This window comes from Furipterus horrens, unplaced genomic scaffold, assembly GCF_987537825.1.
Source record: "Furipterus horrens unplaced genomic scaffold, mFurHor1.1.pri manual_scaffold_5, whole genome shotgun sequence".
In the NCBI taxonomy this organism is placed as follows: Eukaryota; Metazoa; Chordata; class Mammalia; order Chiroptera; family Furipteridae; genus Furipterus; species Furipterus horrens.
The window spans coordinates 196,300,405-196,325,123 of NW_028327175.1; the positions used below are offsets into that span (position 1 = coordinate 196,300,405).

The following is a 24,719-nucleotide window of genomic DNA, read 5'->3' on the forward strand; positions in this document are numbered from 1 at the left end:
TATCTCCCTTGACCTAAAAGTGGAGAGGGCGGGGCTCCACAGAGGAGGCCGCCATTCCCAACGAGCGTTACCACCGTTCCTCCCCAAACGGAGGACTAGAGCAAGAGCAGCTTTATTTCTGAGAGCCAAGGACCGGAGGTGGCCCAACCGCCATCGAGCGGTAAGAGGGTGAGCGAGCTTTGGTGTATGTACAGGGCGGGCTGCTCCTCCACAGTAAGAAGGGGGGAACCGCTGATACACACAACGTCACGATGAACCACGAAATAACGACACCGAGTGAAAGAAGCTAGCGAGGGAGGCACGGATACTCTCTGATGCCATACACGTGACATTCGAGAAAATGCAGGCTAATTAATAGTGACAGAAAGCAGGCCCCCAGCTACCAGGAAGGGGAGACGGGAGCGTGGCGGGGCAGGATGACAAGGAGTCTCTTTGGGATGATGGATAAGTTCATTATCTTGCTTATTGTGATGGTTTCATGGGAGTGAACATATGTCAAAATTGACCAAGTTGCACATTTTAAATATGTGCAATTAATCACGTCAAGTAACCTCGATAAAGCTGTTTTTGGAGGAGGGGAAGAAAAGAGGAGGGAGGCGGGGGAGGGGGCATGAAACAGACTCATGCTGCCTCTGTCCTCCTCTGTCACTATATGACCAGGGCACCTGGCAGAGACCCTCCAGCCAGGGGCCCCCGACCCCGGTCCTGGCTTCCGGAGCCTCCGCGCTCCTTCCCGAGGACACATGACCTGGGTTCTCATCGGGCCTGTGCACACCGGGCAATGGCTTGTTTCACAGCTCCTCCGCTGCCCTCTTCAGACCTGGTCTGTGTCTTCAGGCTTGGCCCTGCCTCGGGAGTCTTGAACCTAGCTGTTAATGAATTAAACCAGTTTTTTAAAACCCAGATAGAACTCGATCCCTCTATTCCAGATCGGGGGAGGGGGGCTGTTTCCATTAGAATTTGAAGTTTGGGGTCCCTCTCGTGTACCTCCTTGATTTCTGTCCCTCATTGCACTCCGCCTCCTTCGGCTACAGCAGACCCGTCAGCACTGCCTTGTCCTTAAGGAACTGCACGCACCTTTGAGACCCGCGTATCATGGCTTCTCGCTTTGGCCCTGCAGGACAATCCCAAGAGACTGCTGCAGTGTCAGAGCGTTGACATCAGCAGGCCCCTCAAAGCCCTTGACCTCCCTCGGACCAGTTCGCCTCCGCGAGTGCTCCCGACCTGCCACCCGGCTCCCCATGCGCCCAGCGTCCCCGCCAGACCCCTGCCAGCCACCCCTGCACCCCGGCATGTCCAGGTAGGTCCTCAGCTGCTGACGTGATGGGTGTGGTTCAAGTCCCGACTCTGAGACTTGCCGACGCCTGAACTTGGACGAGTCGCTTACTTCCCAGGGCCCCTGTAAGCTCCTCGGCTGGTTCAATGGGGTGACCCGCGTCCTGCGTCCAGTCCAGTGCCTGGGGTATAGTAACAGGAATCTCTGTGTAATCAGAGCAGGGAGGGTGCCCAGGCGAGCACCGTCCTAACCGTGACAGTTCTGAGGAGTGCCGGGGCACTGCTAATAATGAGGCCTGGACAGTAAGACAGAGATGGTCACTTGGGGAATAATAACGGGCAGTGCTTTGTTGCTCTTTGTCATGTTCAAGGTTATGTACAGAAGTGTGACCCCCTGTTGGATTTCTCCCCACCAGCCGCAGCACTGTGTTAGACACGGTGTGAACATCATCCCATTTTTATGCTGATTTCGGGAGGAACTGTCTCTGTGGGTTATGACCATGAACTTGGCATCATCTCCCAACAGGAAACTTGGGGCGGGGAGCACACGCAAGCAAATGCAACGCACAGAGAGGTTATCACGGGTAACTTTTCACGACGGTCACTGTTACATTCTCTTCCAATAGTGTGTACACATCTGTAATTATGTGTATTTCAAACATAATTTAGATTAGTTTATATGTATATTGCTTTATATACTACTTTATTGCTTTACAATCACTCATATTTACCACAAAATTAAAAAATCTTTAAAAAAATGCTATCTTAACGATAGCTCTATGTGTTTATAGAACATTTTGTTAAGTACTTGACAATTAGTGGGCACGTCTGGGTATCTTTAAGTTTTGATATTATAAAAAGCTCTGATACTAAGGTCTAGACAGATAAATTTTGGATCACTTTATTCCCTTAGGAGAGAGTCCTAAAAGTGAAAGTATTGGGTTGAAAAATGCTTTAACTGTTATAAGCCTCATAATATAGCACTTAAATATTTTTTCAGGACTTTTATATTCATTTATATCCCATTGTGTTACGGCACCTGTCTTCGCTGTAATTTTGTTCGTACTAAGTATTAACATTTCAAAGCTTTGCCAATGTGATACATAGAACAAAATCTCTCATTTTTTTTCTAATTGTTTGATCAGTTACTGAAGTTTCCAACTATAAATGTGTCTCCTTTGAGTCCATCTGTTTTTTTCTTCATGTGTTTTGAAACATACGGTTAGGTGTTGCGTCTTCTTGGGGAACTGACCCTTTGATCCCTGTGTAAGGCCCCTCTTTAACTGTGGTCCTCTGCTCTGTTCCAAAATCTGCTTTATTTCATGGTAATGCATCTGCTTTACTTTTGATTAGCATTTGCAAGGAATGGCTTTTTTCATCTTTTTTTTTTTTTCTTTAAACCTACCTATGTCATCTGATTTGAAATGAGTTCTTCAGAGATGGCATCAAGTTGAGTTGTATATTTTTCATCATTCTGCCAGTCACTGTCTTTTCATAATGTGTTTAGACCATTTATATTTAGCGCCAGTATTGATGTGTGAGCATCTACGTCTCCCACTTTATAATTGTTTGCTCCTCCTTATTTTTGCTTTATTGTGCCCCTCTTTCCTGAGTTCCCGTGAGCTTATTGAGCATTCTTTAGTCTTCCATGCTGACTTATCTATAGGGTTTTTGAGTGGTGGTCTTTGTATAGTTTTTTGTATGGTCGTTCTAGGGTAGAGTTTCTCAACCGAGGCATTATTGCCATTTTGGACTAGATAAATCTTTGCCACATGGGTCTGACTTGTATCACAGAATGTTTGACTGCATCTTGGTTTCTCCCAGCTAGATGGAGTGGCCCATGTAGTCATGCCCCCAAACATGGCCAGATGTCTTCTAGCGTCGAAAACTGCCGCTCTCCGGATTAAAATCTATGTATGCGGTTTAGCACAGTCTGCTAGTATTAATATTTCATCCCTTCAAGTGGAATATAAACCTTTACCACCTCTGAAGTTCTGCCTTTATAATGCAGGCATCGTAAATATTGCCATTTTGCACACTGGGAACCGCTCCGGGTGCTGTGAGCTTTGCCCTACTCCGTCCATTCATATAGTCAGTCTTTCTACCCTTTCTTCACTCCTGACCTTCGGAGTTTCTTTCTGTTTATCTGTTCTCGCTCCTTTCTGTCTGAAAACCTCCTTTGGCATTGTTGGTAAAGTAGGATTGCTGGTGGCAAATTCTCTTTGTTTTCCTTCATCTGACACGGTCTTCATTTCACCTTTATTTCTGAGGGATCTTGTCACTGGGTATAGGATTCTCGGTCGGCTGTTTTCTTATTTCGGCCTTCGGAAATGTTGTTCTGCTTCCTTCTGCCCACGGTCTCTGTTCCAGGGAAGGGGTGGGGGCTGCCATTGCACGAGGGAGGGGACACAGGGCTCTGGTGCCATATGGAGGGAGGCGGGGGCATGGCTTTCCTCGGGTGTTCACCTGCACGGAGAGTCAGGTCAGGCATGGTCAGAGGTTTCTCATCTGTTAGGTCACGTTTTCCCTGGCCTTTTGCCCGGAGATACCAGGCTTTCCTTGGGCCTTTTGTTGATCTGCCGCCATTGGCATTTCCAGACTGGGGGCCTCTCCAGAGCCCAGGGCAAGGCATGAAAAAGGCAAAAACAAAAAGCTAGACCTCACTCCTGGGTAGTTCTTTGAGCTCTGAGGTGCACTGACCTCTCACGAACGGTCAGAGGCCCTGTCAGTTGCTTTATGACAGTCTCTAGACCCTCCCGTTGCAACTAGCAGGAGGAATGAGCGAAATAAACTGCTCCCACCTTTTCCAGACCTCATTTCTTTTTTGTATTTCTTTGATTACTGGTACCCTTGAACCGCTGTTTATATATCTATTACCAATGATTTGCTGGTAAATTTTCAAAAAAAAAAAGGAGCCCTGATTCATAGGTGATTTCTCAGCTGTGAAAACATCTACCACGGCCACTTGCAGGCTACGAACAACATGCTGTCGCTGACGAGGAGCAGAGAGGGGAGGACGGGGGCGGGTGCCGGCCGCCCCAGTGCGCAGCTGCCCGCTCCTAGCCCCAGCTGCTCTGCGGATTCTCTGTGCCTGGCCTTGGCCAGTCTTTTTCTGTTGGCGAGGTACAGTTTTCTTACTAGATTAAGAATATTTACCCTTTCCCAGTAATTCATTGTAAACGTGTTCCCAACTTTGTTTATCTTTTAATTTTCTTCCTGAGAGGCTTGCAGAGAAAAAGAATTCCCATGTTGAACAGTATATCTGTTTATCTTCTCCTCTGTGAGCTCTCCGGCTCCTTCCTCGCTTGCCAGGTCCCCTCCCGTCCTAGCATCAGTGAGGGTCCACCTGCAATTTCTTCGGTTTCCCCTGTTGGCAGAGGACAGGTCTGTCTCTCACACTCGTTTTCCGCACCCGTCTCGGGTTCACATTGGTGGGAGGCGGTGGGCACGTCCTAAACTTCTCTGGGCTAGGGACCAATTTGAGAACCTGATGAAAATTACAAATGCTTAGAAAAACGCACCAGCAAGTTTCAGATCTCCACGGAGCTGCGAGCCCCTTCCCCATGGGTTTCCTTATCCTGAGGACTTTTAGGTCTCTCCTCAAGTGGCAGGCACTGTGTCCCACCGGGACTGTCCCTGACCGAGCACGTGACCTGAGATACTGACTGGCTGGCATATTCTTTCCCACCAGCGGCTGATACCTGCAGAAGAGACTCCTCCGAGAGTTCCCTGCAAGCAGCTGCTGAAAGAAGGCCTTCTCTGTGTTTTATGAAACTGAGGAAGTGTTAGCCTTTATAAACATTAGTAACTGAAAAACCCACGCTCTCACTGCAGGCTGGCGTCTGTCTGGAGCTTCTCCGAGCCATCCAGTGTGGGTTAAGGTTGCACTTTACCCCCCAGAGCACATGGGGCACTGGACTTAACTCCGTGCAGGTGCAGCGGGTGTGTGGCAGCAGCTCTCATTTGGTGGCGCTGACATTTTGTAGTTGAGAGGACCCCGCGCTCTGCCGCACACAATACAGCGAACACACCAGCTTACCATCCAGACCGTCCAGAAGGAAAACACAGGCGTAAGCATTATAATATTGGTCAAGCTCACATCTAAGAAGTCAGCTAGTTCTTTCTAAAAAAAATGTGTCATCTTTCCATCACATGTTCTGTTTGACTTTTTCCTAAATCAAGGATGGTTGAATCTCCTCCCCCCTTGACCACAAATGCACCTTTCCAGTGTCCCATTTCCTTCACGTTGAACTGACCCCTAGAAGTCAATGTCCCAGACTAACTCCCGAGCCTTGATCAAGGAAGCAAACTTTAATTTCCTTCTCAGCCTGTCAGTTATTTTAGAGGATGATAATACAGCGCGTTCATCCAGCTGTGAGCTGATGGCTGCCGTGGGCCTTCTCTGTGGCTGTCACGTGCTGCTGAGCCAGTGCCCAGCCCTGGCGGCCCTGTGAGCCGGTGACGTCCGCCGCATCCTGTCCTCTGCAGCCCGACTCGGCTCCTGCCGGCTCCTGCCCATGGCTTCTTCTGGGGAGTCACTCCCTCTCATTTGGGGTCTCCCCTTTTCCTGCTGCTTCTGCTTTTCCCGGCATTCATGTCTTTTCCGAGGAACCCAGCCTTCTCATGATGTTAGTCCCTAGCCCAGAGAAGCTTAGGACGTGCCCACCGCCTCCCACCAACGTAAACTCGGGACGGGTGCGGAAAACGAGTGTGAGAGACAGGCCTGTCCTCCGCCAACAGAGGAAACCGAAGAAATTGCAGGTGGACCCTCACTGATGCTAGGACGGGAGGGGACCTGGCAAGCGAGGAAGGAGCCAGAGAGCTCACAGAGGAGAAGATAAACAGATATACTGTTCAACATGGGAATTCTTTTTCTACCCAAACCTCTCAGGAAGAAAATTAAAAGATAAACCAAGATGGGAACACGTTTACAATGAATTACTGGGAAATTTCTGTTGGCTCTGGGCGTCGACAAAGCGCTCCTCCAGCAGCACGCTTCATACAAACCCCCTTCTTTCCTGTCAGCCTTCTTTCCTGCCCAGCTTTCACACCCGTGCAGAGGGCCTGGGACTAGGAGGGTGTGGACGGTCCTGGCATTGGTCTCTGAGGACACGCGTTTGCTCTCAGCGACCTTTCCTAATTCTCCAATGGCTGCCGTCTGCCTCTCAGCCTCCTCTTGACTCCTTGGCTCCGTTGAAATGGACAGAAACAAGGTCAGCAAAACCTTTAACAAGTTCCGTGTCTTCGTTGCCTCTGCTAAAGTTGTGTTACTTCCGTGGTCATGACTTTTGTCTTCTTGACGTTCAAAGGCAGCCCTGCTGGGGCATGTCTCTGGGGTCGGCATGCAGTCCGCCCAGCCCCAGCCCCTGCCGTGTGTAGGGTCTGCCATCCCCGCACGCACGCACTGAGACGGGAGACATACCAGCGTCCCCCGTGGACCACCAGCCCCTTCAGAAGCCCCGGGGCGGTTTTCTGCGCCTGCTGCTGCTGGGTAGAGAGTCCATCCAACTCTGGAAAAAAGAAGGAATGGGAAGAAAAAGAAGAAGTTTCAGAGGTGGCTCAGATGGAGCCCAAGGGGGCTTTGAGAGACATCCTGGTGAACGCCAAATCTTTAAATATTTCATGTTGTTCTTCTTTGATTAAAGCTCCCCCAAAAAGTTAATTTTACTATATGAACATGTTTAAAATAAAAAGAATAACATTAAGGGGAGGAGACAGGTGCATGCCAAGCCTGTGTCTTGAGCAGGAGGCTAAAAGGGGGCTTCTTGGGAGGAGTCACTTCAGATCCCCCACAGCCCAGGGTGGGGGGCGTGAGGAGAGGGGGCTGGAGACGTGTGTCCGTGGAGTGAAAGGATGGCTTTGCTGAACCTCAGATGTCATTTGTGAAGTCAACTGACTTGACTTCTGGGAGGGAAGGGGCCCCCGAAACCCTGGGCGAGCTGGGGACTTGCAGAGGAGTCCTGTCTGACATGGAGCGTCCTGTCTTTCTTTCCTGTATGCTGGTTCCTTTAAGACATGTTAAACCTTCTAAGAAGCAGGCTGTCACCCCCGTGGCCTAGCATCAGTCCTGAGTGGGCTAGAGAGCGGAGGAGCAGCCCTCCTCACACCGAGGACAGGTGTCCAGAGAGAGGACAGTGTCCCACAGAGTCGGGTCTCAGGTGTTGAGAGCAGACCTGACAGAGAGGGAGTCCAGGGGCAGGGCAGGCCCAGCTGCCCAGACAGAGACACCTGGGGAAACAGAAAGGCTCGGGCATAGACAGGTGTCCCGACCGTCACATAAGACAGGCTCTCAGTGACCAAATTTGAACTTAAAAGTAAGCGCGACCCGCAAAAGACTAGAAAACATGAGGGCATACAGGTGATGATCTTTTTTTTTTTTTTTTAATTGATCGATATTTAGAGAGAGAGACATCGATGTGCTGTTCCACTACTGATGCATCCATTGGTTGGTTCTTGTATGTGCCCTGACCTGGGCGTATCAGGACGACGCGCTAACCAGCTGAGCGACCTGGCCAGGGCTTGGGTGACGTCCTTCACTGTCACGCACCCCTGTGTATAACCGTCCCTGGAGGGAAAATGGGAAGGGATGGGGATAAACCCTTTGGAGGTTTTCATTAGATTTCCAGAACATATTCAACTGAAATCTTCTGTACAGTTTATTCTGAGTACTTGGCTTCATTCATTCAAAGGTGAAATAAAGACATGCTCTGTGCCCATCGGAGGCAGATTTCTCTGCTCACAGAAGACGATGTCTAGAGAAGGCTGCGCTAGGAAGTCACAGACTGAAATGCAGTTTTCTGCGCTGGGACTGCAGGTGCCACCAGGCCAGCAGTAGGGTACGCGGCACCCTCAGTGCCGGGGCGGGGGATGGGGGCCTTTGCAAGGGAAGAACCACATGAAAATGCTGCCCACTGAGCACATGTCTGTGTTCTTTCTGAGGTTTGCCGAACAGGGGCATCTGGGCTGTCCGGGCTGAGGCGCTCAGATCCGGCGGGGGCGGCCTTCATTGTTTGAGCCTTCGTTTCCTGGACAGTGTTAGGAAGTGGCTTTTCCTCCAGGCAAGCTTATCAGTGAACAGAACTGCACAGAATGGCCAAGGTTGTTTTCCCAGTCAGATTAGCTTCTCTGCTAGAACAATAGGAAGCAAGAAAAAATAACTGAGTGCGTCTCAGAGGCTGATTTTTGCCAAATCCAGGCCCTTTCCTGAAAGGGCTAATAGTCCATGAGAACAGTCCCTGGCCCGATTTCTGGCCCAAACTGTCTGCACTACAGACATTTCAGGAAGTCGGTCAGCAATGGCAGGATTCGTGGCTATTTTTATTCTCATAACCAGATGGCATATCAGGGTGCCCGTGTATGGGTGTGTGTGTGTGTGTGTGTGTGTGTGTGTGTGTGTGTGTGTTTTGTATGGGGGCTTTGTTGTCTTGGTATAAGAAGCTTCTAATTGTGTTCTGAATTGTTATAAAATAGCAAGCATTTATTGGGCACCAGTTATATGGCTGGCACTGCTGAGTTCTTACAGCATTTCCGACCCTCTCGAGGAGCCAGGCGAGGGCAGACACGAGCATTTTACAGGGGAGGGGACAAGGCACAGTGGGGCCAGGCACCTAGTACGGCCCCGAAGGCAAGAGAGCCGGGGCGCAAACCCACGTCCTCTGTGAAGTCTTCACGTGGACGCAGGTGCAGCGGGACAGATAGGAGGGAGGGGGAAAACAGTGCAGCCACGATAGCTGTGGCCGGCGTAATTGGGACCACCATCCGCCTCGGCCACCTGTAACCCTTTCTCCCCCTCCTGCCACAGAGGGCAAGGTGACGAGGGGGGAGGGCAGGGAGCTCAGTCTGAAACAAGGGTCTCGCATTTCTCTCTCCTACCCTAGCCACCCCTGCCCAGGGGGGTCTTTCTGGGAGCCCGCTCCTGTTCAGAAGCAGCGGACTTGTGTTTGGAATGTCCATAGCATCTCCCATGAAGAGGGTTCTGCGTTTTCGGTAGAAGTGGAGACTCAGTTCCGTGTTTCCCACACACGTGACATTGCTGCTAACCAGCACCTTCCCTGGGTCTGTAGGGCCCACAGCACACCATCTTCTGTAAAGCAAGTCTGGCCGACCTTGTGGTCTCTTCCAACTGGAGACTGTAGAACAATCAAACTTTGCTTGAGTGGCCATGGGGCGGGGGGGCATCTATTTCAAGAAGGTCCAAGTTCCCCTCCCTCCCCAGCCCCACATGGAGTGATGACCGATTCACACAGGCTGTTATAGCTAAGCAATAAATACTCACTTGTAAGTGCTTTGTCAGGATATAAGTGTCAGCAAAACAAACTAATTCAGACCTGGATTTGAGAGCTATCTGGGGGCAGCTGGGTCGCTCAGAGGTAGAGCCCAGGTTTTCAGTGTCCCCAGCAGAAGGAGTTCAGCATTTGAATGGGTGGGGGCCTGCGTGGGCATCTGATATATAAACCGGCCCTCACAGAGTCTGGAAAGTGGGTGGCTTAGCCGCTGCTCATCAGAAGTGCCAGTGTATAAGGGGAAAAGGAAATCCATCTCTCAAGATGGTCTCCCAAGGACGTGAGATGAAATGGGAGAAAACTGATCCGCAGAGAAGCCTTCCTGGCCACCCGCAGCCCAAAGCTGCTCACAAAGGAAGGACTGGGTTGTGCTTTCCCGCACCCCCATGCCTGTTCTCTGCTCTCCGGGTCCCCCCTCGTTCTCAGGTGCCTCCGAGGCCGCCTCCTCCCCCAGGTCTGCTAGCTCCCCCGCTGCTGGGCCCACGTCCAGGCCCACGCACACCTAAGTCTCAGCCCTTGCGTGCAGTGGACGGGTAGGAAATATGCTAAATTGGTATGAATTTTAAATGTGAGAAAACAAGCCTTGTCCCAGTACCGGTTAGTCCCCGTGGGGCCACCACACGTCATGAGTCACAGCGTTATAAAAATGGGAGCCACGTCCTCCTACAAACCTCAAAGGTGTCTGCCAAGGGCCGGGACTCCTGCTGATCTCTCCCTGCCACCTGCCCGGGACTTCCGGAAACTTGGACTCAGATGTCTTTGCTTTCCTATCATAAACAAATTACTCCTGTGGAAAACTTGGAGAAAAATAATTGCCTAGCCTGGAGGTTCGCGGTCAGGCAAGGTACGTCACGCGCGGAGGCTGCGCGCAACGAGGAGGCGGCCCAGAAAAGATCGAGGCGGAAGCAGCGTCAACAGCAGCAACAACGGCCATCTGCCTTCACCTGTACCAAGTGCGGCAGGGATTGTCACTCCCGAATCGGACTGCACAGCCATTCTCGGCGGTGCAGATAGACTCTCAGGAAGCTACGCCATCGTCTCTCGAGACGGACGGCTGCCGACGACGACGACGACGACGACGAGTATTCCAAGGAGTGTGGGATTTGCACTCATTTCTGTGGCCATGAACACGCAAATGGGACATGAAAACAGACACCTGGTATTTTACCTTTATACTTTGTAATAGGCGACGTGCACTTGTAATTAAAAATGCCAACAAATAAATAAGTAATAAATAAAAATAAATGAGTCCTCTCCCCCCTCAGAAAATCACAACAGTCTATTCAGAAACCAGCCCCCCTCCCACCTGTCACCAGGCTCCCTTCCCAGAAGCAGTCGGTGTCACTAAGCTTTGCAAGACACAGCTTGGAGGACAGAGAAGAGTCTCAGCCCCACCTGTTTCTCTCTGCAGAAGGAGAGATTATGGAAAACATGAAAATTTTCAAACTCACAATGAGAGAGAAAATGTACCATGAAACCTTGTGGGCTTATCGCCTGTGTTAAGCAACCACAGGCTACTGTCATTCTTGTCTCTCTCAGACCCTTATTTTTCAGTTCAAATGGCTGCTTCGTATCAGTGACGTGGAGACCTTCCTCTCTCTTTTCCCTACTGCCCACGCGGCTTTTCAGTATAGACAGTCTTCTGGGAGCTCCCTGTAGGTAACTCTCTGCTTTTCTCTTGCTGCTTTTAAGATTCTCTCTTTGGGACGAGCTTGTTTGGGACTCTCTGTGCTTCCTAGACTTGTATGTCCATTTCCTTCCCCAAGTTCGGGAAGTTTTCTGTCATTATTTCTTCAGACAGGCTTTCAATTTCTTGCTCTTTCTCTCCCCATGATGTGATGTTGGTACACTTGAAGTTGTCCCAGAGGCTCTTAAAGTGTTCTCATTTTTTGGATTCTTTTTTCTTTCTGCTATTCTGATTGGGTGTTTTCTCCTTCCTTATATTCCTAACCACTGATGTGATTCCGTTTCTTCTACTCTACTGCCGATTCCCTATAATGATTCTTCATTTCAGTTACTGTAGTCTTCATTTATGACTGGTTTTATTTTTATGTTTTATAACTCCATTTTTGTTTCCTATTTCTTTGTTGAAGTTCTCACTGAGTTCATCTGCTCTTCCCCTGAGTCCCTTGAGCACCGTATAAGCGGTGCTTTGAACTCGGCATCTAGTCACGTCACGTGCTTGTCTCCATTTTTAAACAAACCATTCTTTTTCTGGAGTTCTGTTCTGTCCTTTCATTTGGGCCACGTTTCTCTGTCTCCTTGTTTTGGCTGCCTCCCTGTGTGTGTTTCTGTGTCTTAGGTTGGGCTACTGCGTCTCCCAAGCTTGGTGAGTGGCCTAATGTAGTAGGTGCCCCGTAGGGTCCAGTGGCCCAGCCTCCTCATCACCCAAGCTGGGTACCTGAGGTGCTCCCACCATATGGGCTGTCTACACCCGCCTCTTGTAGTTGAACCTTGATTGCTGTTGGCATCTCGCTGAGAAGATGCTGTGCAGGGGCCCACCCCACAGAGCAGGACTTCCTTCAGCAGGCCTCTGGTGCGGATGAGCCCGCCCCTTGAGGGTGTCGCTCATGGAGATGGTTGGGTGGTGCTCTAGCGGGGTCTGAAACTGTCCACCAGGTACACTGGCTCTGGGGCCCTCTGGGAGATGCAGGACAAGGTCAGCCAGCACCTATGCCCTGCCCTAGTGCCACCCAGCATGAGCTACAGAGAGATCTTCAGATAACTGCCACTTATGCTGGGCTTGGAGGTGCCGGCGAAAGGCCGAGCTGTGAACTAAGGCCGGCTACTACTAGTGCCGGGCCTGGGGCCACTTAGCAAGAGGTAGAGGGCATGCCAAGGCCAGAGGCTGTTTGAGATTTGTGAGTCTTTGAGAGGTTTCGGAGAAGTCTTTAGCATGAGCCAAGACAGGCTGTTTCTATGAAAAGCCACTGGAAACAGCTTGGGTGGTGGGCCCAAAAGTTGGGTGGGGCAGGATCCCAGGGAATCACCAGGGCAAGGCAAACACTGTGAGCCAGGTTGATGGAGACTCAGATATGGCCCCCACCTGCCTGCTCTGTGAGGGGAGGACTCAGCAAAGAGAACAATGGCCTCTGCCAGCACTTCTGTCTGGAAGAAAGCTGCCCCGCCAGCCCTTGCCCTAATTTGGGATGATTCAGTTCCTCTCCACATATCCTGGCACTTTCTGAGCTGCTTCCCCAGGGCTGGAGCTCAGAGCGGGCAAGTCCGAGTAACTCTGTGCACGAGCCCCTTAAGAGGAATGCCTGGGACTCCAGAAGCCTTTCATCTCACTCAGCCTCTGTCCCATCTGGTTTTTGCAGCCAGGAGTTATGGGGACTTCTCTTCCCGGTACTGGAACTCTGGGCTGGGGGCCTGGTGTGGGGCTAAGACCTCCAGCTCCTCGCAGCCAAGATATCCCTCCTGATTTTTATCCGATACATTCTTCTCCACCCCCACCACCAGTCCGACCATGGCTGCTTCTGTATGTCTTCCTTTATAGACTTCTGTTCAGAGAGACTTCAGGCAGTTCTGACGGATGGCTGTTCTGTGGTTTAGTTGCAATTTTCATGTGGTTGTGGGAGGAGGAGGCGAGCCCCGCATTTCCAAACACTGTCGCCTTGACTGGAAGTCTCCTAGACCTTTGTAAATGGCTCAGGGTTTATTCAGCAACCCCGGTGTTGCGATTTTAGCTTCCAGTCCTCAGGGGCCATCTGCAGTTACAGGTTTATTTTCCTGCCCAGGTCTGCCCAGCAGCAAGAGACCCCTCCTTGCAGTGTCCTGGGGGTAGGCAGCAATTCCAGCACATTCTCGTTTGAGGTGTCGGGCTAGAGAGAGCCCAGCTGTACTGGGGAGAAGTCAGGAAGGGAATGGTATCCTCTTGACAGGCTGATGTTGACCTTTGACTCCTGTATCCAGCACCTGAAAAGGGTAATGAGACCCAAGCCCAGGTTTCCCTCATTTGGCAAATGCCTGCAGCCTCAGACCACTCCCCGCCGCTCTGGCTGCTTCTCTCCCCGAGATACCGGCCTGAGAACATCTCACCACCTTGTACCTCTCTGATGCTCTCAAGGAAAAATTTAAATGTATTTTATCCGGCAGTTTTCGTGGTTTTAGAGAGGCAGCGGTAGATCCAGCTAACCCAGTGTGCCACGTGACCAGACCTGGACGGTCCACCACCTGAGCTGGGCGAGTCCCACGCTCTCTATATAATTACGGTTTATAGCATTCACATTGTGTTGTGTGGCCGCAGTCCCCACAGTGTGGTTAGCCCTGAGTCTACATTTAAAGGAGTCGGTGCTCCCTGATCACCTTTTTTTTGCCATCTCTCCTTCCCTTTCCTGGTTGGCCAAAGTCCGTTCTGATGCACTTCCTTCCAGGGGAGCTCTCGGGACGTCCAGTCCCTGAGTTTTTGCATGTTCAAAGAATGTGGCTCTTTATTTTTTCAGGGGCAGTGTAAGCATAGATTTTGTGGATCACACTTTCCTTCCCCCAGACTCTTCTGCACGGGCTTCCTCTCTCTGCTCTGGAGAAAGCGGGAGCTCGTTTTTCCTTTGATTCGCGGACACAACTGGTTTGGGTCAGGGTACCACTCACGGCTCTGCAGCCTCCGAGGCCGGCCGCTTTCCTGGGTCACATCAACGGCCAGGAGGCTGACTCAGCTCCCCCAGGGAAACATGTGCCCTTTTGACCCGTGGATTGGACTCTTTGCAGATTGAATCTGAGTTGTTTTTTTTCCTGTCTTTACTATTTGCTCAGATTCCTTAAGTGACGCCATGTATGCCCATGTTGTATCGCGTTTGTCTCTACCTGTCATTGACTGTCTACCCGGTCGGGCATGGCCCTCATAGCCTCGGCTGGGCTCAGTACTACTCTCTTGGTCCTTGCTTTTCATCACTGCTTTATTTTTCTTGTTCCCCCTTCCCCCTAACTTTTGCCAGCTCCTTTTAGTTTTCCGATGTGGACATTTTTTCAGGGTGGGGTCTTCGCTTTCCTTTTCATCGTGGTTTTTCCTCCCTTTTCTTGCAATAGTTTTCTTTAAAGGAGGGGCGTTCTTCCTGGGAAACCAGCTGCAGGGCGGTGAGGGGCCAGGCCAGGCCAGGCCAGTGCTCGGGGCCTTGCGGGGCACGTGGGGCAGAGGCTCTGAGGGGGCAGGGCGGGCTGGCCTCCCCTGCTTTCGCTCCCTGGCTCCAGGCCGCACCGATGGCTGGGCCCGTGCGCACGGCTGCGCCTCAGCCCCAACACACGTGTTCTCTGCTCACAGCCCGTGCTGGTCCCATCAGCAGGCAGGCGGCCCTCCTCGGCTCTCCTCACCCGAGCCCGGGGGACACTCTGCACCCCTTTCATGTGTATTTGTTGGGGGTTCTACGTTTTCCTCAGAGATAGAGTTTTGCTCCTTGTTGCGCATTTCCCTTGCTGTTTTCGGGTAGTTTAGAAAGGCGGAGCCAGGGCCACCTTGCAGCTGGGGGTAAAAGTGATCTTCGAAGAGGGCAGATTTGTCGAGAGCCCCACGTTATCTTAATCAAGAACACAAAGAATTCAAGGCATTTCTCTGAGAACCAGCTGCCCTTGGCGCTGTCTCCAAGGGCATATACCTCGCAGGGCCAGAGCGTGGCTGCTGTGCGTAAGCAGTGAGATGCGTGCTGCCCGGGGCCACATGCGCACATCGGGATCCCTGCGGTGTCCACGGAGTCTTCTTGTAACAACATCCATCTGCCCGGGGAGCCCTCCCTGGATAAGCAGGTGCATGCACTCCTGCTCATCACACAGAAGTAGCTAACAGTTGAGAATACTTTATCCTGATGGTCAAGGCAAAGGGCTATATCTGTATTTAAAAGTTTGTTTTTAGCCGTGGCTCAGTGGATTGAGCACCGGCTCTGCGAACCACAGGGTTGCTGGTTCAAGTCCCAGTCAGGGCATATGCCTGGGTTGCGGGCCAGATCCCCAGTTGGGGGTGTGTGAGAGGTAACCACACGTTGTTGTTTCTCTCCCTCTCCTTCTCCTTCCCTTCCTCTCTCTCTAAAAATAAATAAAAGTTTGTTTTCAGTCCTCCATAAAATTTGAAACATGGTTGCTGCTAGAACACAAACAGAAAATGGCAATCTAGGGCAACTCTATGTGTAGTAGCATACCTCAATTTTTCTCCAGCACCTAGAAACGAAAAGGGGGAGAATTCCTCATTTTCTTGTTTAAAATGAAACAAGGGACTATTTATTGAGTGTGAGCAGCCTGGCCTGGGTCCTGTCTCTACTTCCTTCAGGTGACTCTGTGGCCGGGCTGGACTGGGCATCCGGGAGAGCCGAGGGTTAGGTGTTGCAAAGGTGGCATGAAAAGCGATGCCCAAGAGGCAGTGGGACAGCTCTACCCCTTCCTCCAAGGTCAGATGCTTCCCGGGCTCCATGTCTCCATGCCTGACATCTGAGAAGTGCGGATGGATCTACTCTCACGGACCCCACTGCCCCCTGGGCCATTTTGTCCCCATCAGGCCTGCTGGGAAGCCAGCTCCTTACCCCAGCAGCATCTGTATTCCCCAGCTCAGGACCCCATCAAAACTGCGCCCTGGGTGTGGCAGGAGCGCATGGGCTGGTACCTTTGCTAACCCCCAGGGGTGAAGTCAGAGCTTTCGGTCAGTGCCTCAGCGGTTTGGGCTGTGATCACTCTAGAAGCCGTATAATTTATGCCCCAAACAGGGACACAGCCAAGAGACTGTCATTAATAATTAAAAAGGGCCATAAGACCCAGGCTGCTGTGGCTCAGTGGACTGAGCATCAGCCTGCAAGCCAAGTGTCACTGGTTCGATTCCCAGTCAGGGCATATGACTAGGTTGCACGTCAGGTCCCCAGTTGGGGGCGCGAGTGAGAGGCAACCACACAGTGATATTTCTGTCCCTCTCTTTCTCCTTTCCCCTCTCTAAACATAAACAAACAAACAAATTATTTTTAAAAAAAGGGCCATAAACTTCAATTGGGAGCAGCCCAGGCAAACCAGAAAGAAGGGCCAAGCTAAGTATCTCCTACATTTCCATGATCAATCCAAGTATATTGTGATATGTTATAACTATCTCACTTTTTCTCCAGGTTGGCAATAAAAACCTAACCTTGTCTTTGGATACTTATTCATACTTAGCAGCAAAACAAGTGTCAGCTGATAATGAATTATTTAGTCCTCAAAGGCTTTCCATTTTATGGGTGCATCCATTCAAGTTTACATCGCACACTAATACCTTGCCCTTACAGGGAGTGGAGCTTGGATTCCTGCCACAGTTTATGACCCAGGGCTAGTGGACAGGGTCCTGGTGCCTTTCGATGGTAAATTACTCCATCAATAACAGCCATAGGACCCAGTGCTCCCCACCAGGCACGGTGTGCCCGGCCCTGTGCCGAGAGCTTTATTCGGGCACAGAAATTGACAGGCACCATCTCACGTAACCCACACATCAACCTCAGGAGGAAGGTGCTGTTCTCATCCTCTCTCCACAACTCAGAGAAGTTAAATAAGTCACATGTGCTTCAGCACACGCAGGGCCGGCCGACATGCAGCCAGCCTGGCCGCACGGCTCACACTGCGAGACACGCTCTATGGTCTTTCTTCCCGGCCAGGGAACGTGTTTGGGTTTACACTCCACAGCCTGTTCGTGTTTCCTTCAATGAGAACCGATGTAGAAATGTCCCTATCCCACCTGTCGCTGTCCCGTGGCTCCGTCCTATCCCAGTCTGCCCACTGTCGCCACATGGTGCATTTTCCATCCGCCTGTGGTAACAAGCTTCCGGCGTAGCTTCCTGTCCTGACAAAGACACATGAGACGGTGGTTGTCCCATTGCATCCTTTCACGTGAGCTCTGGTCGCTGAGGAACTGTCATTATAGTGGGACAGGTGCTGCAAGAAATTCAGCTCACATGTTTTGAAATCGTCCAGCGTGCTCCTGGATGTATGGACCACGGTGTCCTGGAACCGAGAATTATTACAGATCACTGCTCACTAGGGTGTGCTGTTTCCCTGGAGCTTCTAGCGCCGTTTCCTGAAGACGTTCTGGGCACCTGTGAGTGCGTCTGGGCTCCACGGACCAGAGCACAGTCCACGCTGAGTGCCCAACCCGGCCCCAGGGAACCCTCTACGCAAGTGGCCAGGGAAGGGGGGGTCCCATGAACACAAGTGACTTGTGGGTCTACTGTCCTACTGTTTGTTCTTCTCATATTTCCATTAAGTACTTTTAAATGGGTGGCATAAAGGAAGGCTGATGTTATTAATAATTATGATCTGTGTTCTGCGGGCTTCCCATGAATTATTTAGTCTGCATACGAGCGCCATGAGATAGGCCTTGTGTTCTCCTGTTTTACAGAAGGATAAATTGAGGTTTAGTAGCATGAAGGGGAACCTTCACATGTAACAGAGTGTTAGTCTCCGGCGAAAACCCAGACTGAAGTAACCCTCAAGGTCACGTGCGCTCTTGCTTACTCCCTCGCTGGGCCCGGGTCCACGTCCCATCTTCCATTAGCTTCCCTAGAGAGCGGTCCCCACCCCTCAGACCATGGTGTCGTGGACTTTCCTTCTTGGCATCACTTCCCAGGTGAGCCTGTGATTCTTTGACCTAATATTTAGAGAGCATTTTGGTAGGAGAGCTCTTTCGTGAGCGTCTGCACCGACCTTTGGCACACTGACCCCACACTGATGGGTGATGACCATCCTCATTCGCTAACTCATCCGCAGCTGAACAAGTTCCCTCACGGGGTTCTGGAACACTTGAAGAAATGAATGTGAGGTTGAGAAAGATGTTCACCACCTTCTCCTCGTAGGTCTTTCCAAATTGAAAAGAAGCCTAGAGACGCAGGAAGGTTTTCATCCCCTGGTGGCACTGGCCTCAAAACACCAGCATCAGCTGTCTGCCGAGGCCCGCGGACAGCGTGGCCCCCGGGCCTGATGCCATGGGTAACTTTCCCATGTTAGAGAAACCTTGGCAAGAAGGCTACCAAGGCCAGCCCTGCCACCTGCCACCACTTGGTGTGGGGAGAGCATCATGTTCAGAAAATGCACCCAGGAAAGGAGACCCCATAGCCACTTGCCACTCTCCACGCCCGACTTTTCAGGGGCCTCTGAGGGCCCCATCGGTCCGTGCCTTGTCACAGTTCACAGCGATGGGTGATCACGCACCATCTCGTGCTTTGTTGCAGGGAACTCGTAAGCCAGACCCCCCTCAGAAGCCTCTGCCGGCAGATCCTCTGAGCAAGGCGCCCCGGCTCGCCCATGCCTCCGCCAGGACCCTGGGACCGCAGGGGTCTGGGCTCCGCCTGGCACCCATCAGGTTGGTGGGACACAGACACCCCCCCATCTGCTTCTCCCCTGAGCCATGTGGGGTCACTGCATGCAGCCGGGCTTTCAGACCACGGCAGGATGGGGGGCTGCAGTCCAGGCCAGGCCTCCTGCACCCCCACCGCACCTGGGGGCAGCAAGAAGAATCACCAGGAGACCGTTGTGAGCCTGTGACCCCAGGCATGACCATGTCGCCCTCAGCGGTGGCCCCAGTGTATCCTGGAGAAGTAGACGGTGGCCCCCAAAAGCTGCGGCTGTGGGGATGGCCACCAAGTGAGGCTATCCATTGAAGACTGACCACATGCTTCCCAAAAAATCTGTCCTTGATAGACTCTCTTACCCCTGGGGCTCCTGAGAAGTAAGGCGGGGCTGGAGGGTCAGTGCAAGAAGGGGGCTTTGGGGGGGTCAGGCTAATGAAGCAGCAAGGCAGGGGGAGCCCTGGTGGAAGCGGGAGTGTCTCGGGGCAACGAACAGAGGAACCACCTTGACGGCTTTCTGCAGCTGTGGCCCCTCTCACACTGTCCCCCAGAGGACGAGGATGCCTCATCCCGAATCCACGCGCACAGGGAGCTGAGCCGGGCAGGGCCCTGAAGCCCACCAGCACTGCTTTCAAGAGCTAGCCGATTCCTAGAAATCTGGCAAGCGAGGTGTTAAAACCTCGCCACTCTTAAAAACGTGTATCATATACTTACTGTGATACAAATGGTATTTAAAATCTGATGCGATCTATGCTCCACACACCTCCCCTCCATTTTTTACCACATTCTACTATCACCTGTGCTCTGGCGGCCACCTGCACCTCTTGTTTCTGTGCGGTGGCCACCACCCAGGCTCGTCCAAGTTCATGCTCATGACATTGGAAGCCTGGGTTTTTACCCTGTGGAAACAGGCAAATGCCTCTCCCCGCGCCCCTGCCTGCCCAGCACACAGATGGGTTCCCCTCCCCTGTCACGCACGCCCCCCGGCAGGAAGCTTGCTTTACAAGCTCAGAAGAACCAAAGGTAGCGTGCTGGCCAGGCGCTGGGTTCTATAACTCAGTCTCTCTGAGAGCGGTGGAAGGCACCCGTTAGTGATTTCATCACAGCGTCGGGGGGGAAACGCTTGGCCTGGGAAAGCGCTCGCTGCCTCATAAATCTCAGAGGGAATGCAGTCAGGATGGCGGTCTGATTCCCGGCTGCCTGAGTGCAGACAAATCACAGAGCACCCCAGTGATTTCACTGTGGTTTGTACGCTGGTCCGGAAGTTCCTTTTCTTGTTCAAGAGAAAAAGCACCCCTTTGCGTGGGCGTGCCAAGGGGATGGCCCTCCAGCGGGGGCTGCCTCACCTCTGCCGCTGTGACCCCAGCGCTCGCCTGGGTGGTCCTGGACTGGGAGGAGAAGGATGCCCTGCACGGTCACTTTGTGGGTGATCCCATATGCCTGGTTCCGCTCCCCATAGGCACACAGTGGCTGGTAAAAACGAGATAGTCTTCAAAATCCAGAGCGTATCGGCACAGCCTAAGTTCCCCCGAATATCAACTCTGTCAATAACTTATGTTGATATACTTTGGCTCTGAAGGTACTGGGTTAAATGAAATTTATTACGGAAGTCTCATCTATTTTTTATTATTTTTTATGTGGCTACTAGAAAATGTTAAAGGGCACATGGGGCTCACTCCCCTCCAGCCTCTCTAGCGTCCACTTGTGGGGGTTCAGCTACAGAGAGGGCGCCTCTCATGGTCAGAGTTCCCCAACCGCTGGGAAGCCTGGTCCCTTATGGGACCTGCAACCCCTGCCAAAACCCAGAGCGGTCCCCCGGCCCCAGCACAAAGGGCTGGGAGCTGATCCTGGATTCGCATCCGAGTGCAGGAAGAAACGCCCACCCCCAGATGTCTGCGCCCACCCGTACAGCTTCCAAGGCCTCTGACTCTGGTTTTGCTTTCCCTTGGCGCAGACCGGCTCCCCAGCGCCCGCACCCCGTGCCCAGACCCGGCCACGCCGCCTACACGAAGTGAGAAGCGAGCAGACACTTTTCAACAGTGAAGACAGAAGTTTGCACTATCTTTCAACTCCGCGTGGAGTGATTTTTTTGTACCAACTTTTAGAATTCTAATGTCGACGACGCCGTTATGTTAAGAACTTGGGGCTCCGGCCGCCGGCGCGGCGCGTGCTCTGGTGCTCTGTAAGCGTGCTCAGGTACTTGTAAGTTATTAATTTATGCAGAACGCTTCCTGCAGCGCGGTGCGCTGCGGCGGGCGGCGTGACCATCGCTGAGCCTTTCGGGGAAGGAGGGCTTCTTGTGCTTTTCACGGTTTTGTGGACTTGAAATATCTGCTTTACGGGATTCGGACAGGGTGTTGACATTCCAATCGAGGCTTTATTGGAGGGCAGCTCCGCAACCTGCCAGACGGGGCTCCAGAGACCCCAGGTAGAACCTTGTGTGATTTCCTGGAACACGCGGCCTCAGGCCAGAGTCAGGGGCTTCAAGCCCAGGCTGTGCCTGTCCCCCCCCCCCCCCCCGGGGGGCTCCACCTCAAAGGTCCAGGATAGCAGGGAAGGGTGGAGCTTCAGAACAGGAAGCTTTGGGGAGAACCTGGGTTTCAGACAGGAGTTGGAAGGTGTGGCCCCACTGGGACGGAGACCAGGACGCCAGGCCAGGCCGAGAGCTCACCAGCCATGAGCCTGTTTGGAGAGCAGGCCGAAAGCTTGCTGTTTAGAAACCCCGACACCTTCTCTTCCTGGTGACCCGTCTTGGAGTCTGCCCTCACCCCTTATTCGGGTGTCGGGGAGGGGGGTGTTTCCATGAGAACGCTCTGCCCAAGCACTGCAACCCCAGTGCCCCGCACCGTCGGGAGCGCAGCAAGGTCCCGCCTCGTCTTCCCCGCCGGAGTACAATGACCGTGTGTTCAGACAGACAGCTGGGGCTTTCCTTGGGGCTATAACTATTTTCAGATGTGAACCAGTAACCAGATCCAGTGAATCATTTCTGTAGATAAAATCTCCCTTTATTGCAAGGTTCAGCTTATTAAAAATTAGGCAGAAGCCCTACGCTTGCAAAAACTACACCCAAGTGCAGGGCCGCGTTCACTGGTACCAGCTGTGACTGCACGCCTTCTTATCATCTGTTGGCCAAAGAATCATAAGTTACTAGTCAGTTCTTTGGGGTGCAGGGGTGTCCTAGTTCCCCAGCTCGGCTGCAGGCATTTTTAAAAGATGTATCTGTTAAACACTTGCAACCTACCTGTTGAGCATCACAGAATGTGATAAGGAAGTTAACTTCTTAATCCTAAATAGTCAGGAAATGCAGTCTTGGGCAGGAGTCCCTCCAACCTTTTACCCTTCTGATGTCCAGCTGGGGAGCCACATTCACAAGGCCACCATGAAGCCGCTGTGTCTAATGGCATGACAATTATCAAATACTCAGGCAAGGTCAAATGCCTCTGTGCCTCTGTCTTCTAGTGGGGTCGTTCCATTAGAAGGTAATTAACAACAGTTCCCTCATTCACTCTGTTTTATGATGAAGACTTCATCTGGGGTCATTTCCATGGTTTCTCTATGCCTTGAAGCAGAAAGACAAAACGTACCACGACCCCTGGTTTGCCTCCCAGAAAACAACACTGTGATTTACTCTCTCCCGTTCCCCACTGTATCTAGGCAACATGGTATTCACGACTGTGAGTAGTATGTCCACGTCACAAACACACACAAAAGGGGAACCAGCGTGGCCACGTTCCAGCTCTGACGGCATGCATCTGTTTAGTATACAATTATTAACGTCTTAAATGCAAATCCACGTTAGGGAATGTTACTGCTGAGGCGTACGTACAGAGTTACTGTAATTGCTTATTACATTTGCTAATTGTATTAAGGCCAAAATGTCCCGTTGAAAAGTTTACAGAATTGTTATGGTGCATTATGTGGGTGTTGTCTTTGTAGATACCCACAGCCTTGGCTGGGGCCTTGGCGCCCCTCCTGTTGGGAGGAAGCGGCTAGGAACTTTGTGTGTGTCTGTCCTTAGCTCTCATTCCTGGGCTACTTCAGAGAGCTAGGGATGGTCCTGACAGCAAAGGAGGTTAATGCTGTGATCCCGCGCCACGCCATCACGGGCCACGGAAAGGCCGCAACTGACAACACATTCTTATCTCTATCGTCCCAGTCGCTTTTGTAGAGCCATGCCACATGTCGCTGGATAGGAACATATTTAACCCTAACTTCCCCTTACAGTACACGGATGGTATTATTAAAGAACAGTGCGTCCAAGAGGCGATGCTTACCCACTGAAGCATAGTTAGCAATAATTTCTATTTTAATATAACTTAGGGAAGGAGCCAGGAGCCAGGTTTTTTTGGGGGGGGGGAGGGGTGGTGCTGTTCCTCCCTCTTTGTATATCCTCATTGAAGATGGAAACAAAAATAAGTCCTTCGAGTTCAATGGCAGCCTGTCTTTCATGTGCTTAGTTGTGTAGACGGGAAGGCTGGAGCTGAGTTCACAGGGCCGTCGCTGAGGAAGCTCATGCGTGGAGACTCAAAGTGTCCCCGAGGGCCACCGCTTCGCGTCCTTTGTCTTGTTGTAGGTTATATGACCTCACTTTACTGGCAAGGACAGGGCTCATCTTCCAGGCATTCTATTCAACAGTTGGTCTCTCGAATAGTTTTTGTCACAGTTTATTTTCCTGACACAGGGATTCAGACGTGTAGCAACCAAGAGAAACAGTGCCTAACATTTTCCATTGTCAAAATATGCATGCAGAGGCCGCCCGGCCCAGGGCGGATCTTCCCAGCCCACACATGTGGGGTGACATCACAGAGACCACAAGAGCAACAAATTAAGCTGCATGAGAGCAAACGCTCCGGACGGGCCTCGGAGGGGACATTCTCATGCCTCCTTAACTCAATGAGGTGTTCTGAGGCTGCAAGCAGAGGCCATTGTTCCCCGGGACGTGGGGACACACGTCGGCGCATCCCCGAAACAGCGCGCGGTCCGACCTGGGACGCACCGTCCTCAGGAGCTGCGACCGCCGCGGTGCAGCGAGCCCCCGCGGGTCCCGGCGGAGCGCCACGCTTCCTGCCGACTCTCACCCGATGTTGCCTGAGCCCACGGGACCTGAGAGGGCGGCAGACCTGGGCTGCTGGGCCGCTCTTCTCCAGCAGCCTCGCCCTCTGCCGCCTTTTCCACGTGGCCGTCTCCTCGGACGCTTTGGCGATGGAGGGCTTCCCTGGGTGTCCTGGGAGCGGGGAGCCCGGGGTTGACGTGGGGAACACTTCCTCACAGCCAAACACAGGCGACCCAGATAAACATCACGCCAGCCCTCCCCAGGGCCAACCCCCACACCCAGGTGCGGCTGTCACGCTCGATGGCTGGCTGGGGGGGAATGCGGCAGGGGCTGCCTTGCCTCCCTCCCTCCGCCTCCGAGGCCAGCCCGTGGCTGCCCGTTCCCGCCAGGAACTCATGAGCAAGTCCATGAACACGCCTGGGCACAGGTAGCGAAGGCCCACACATCTGTTGCCTCTCCTTGTCCCCCCGGCACAAGCTCCTTTCTCAGACCAAACCCAGCGCTCAGGCCCCTCCAGCCTCCAGCCACCTCTGCGCGAGTTTGCAACCACCTTCGGCCGACGTGGGGACTGCTGCGGTGTGTGGTGGCTTCACGACCACCCACGGCATGCCCAGAGCCCATCCTTGTCCAACATAGCCCAGCATAGAGCTACCCCATCCGCCACCCCGCCAGCCTTGCACCCCACAGAGTCCCACCCCCAGGCCGCGCTCCCGCGGCAACTGCTGCCCAGAGACCTGTCCTGATGGCAGGGGCTGGAGGGCGGGCAGCGGGGGGTGGGGGGGCATGGAAAGTTAGCCCACCTCTGACTGCACAGTGGTCCTGCCTCCC

At 52.4% G+C, this 24,719-nt stretch overlaps 1 protein-coding gene across 1 annotated transcript in view; it reads left to right on the forward strand.

Moving 5' to 3' along the window:
- Positions 1-20,970, forward strand: part of ADAM12 (ADAM metallopeptidase domain 12) — a 229,599-nt gene extending 208,629 nt beyond the window's left edge. The window contains exons 21-23 of the mRNA XM_090279436.1: positions 1,121-1,300; positions 18,722-18,852; positions 20,793-20,970. Coding sequence (XP_090135562.1) covers positions 1,121-1,300; positions 18,722-18,852; positions 20,793-20,853 — 372 coding nt within the window. The 3' untranslated portion in view covers positions 20,854-20,970. The remainder of the gene's footprint in view (positions 1-1,120; positions 1,301-18,721; positions 18,853-20,792) is intronic.
- The last annotated feature ends 3,749 nt before the right edge of the window (positions 20,971-24,719 follow it).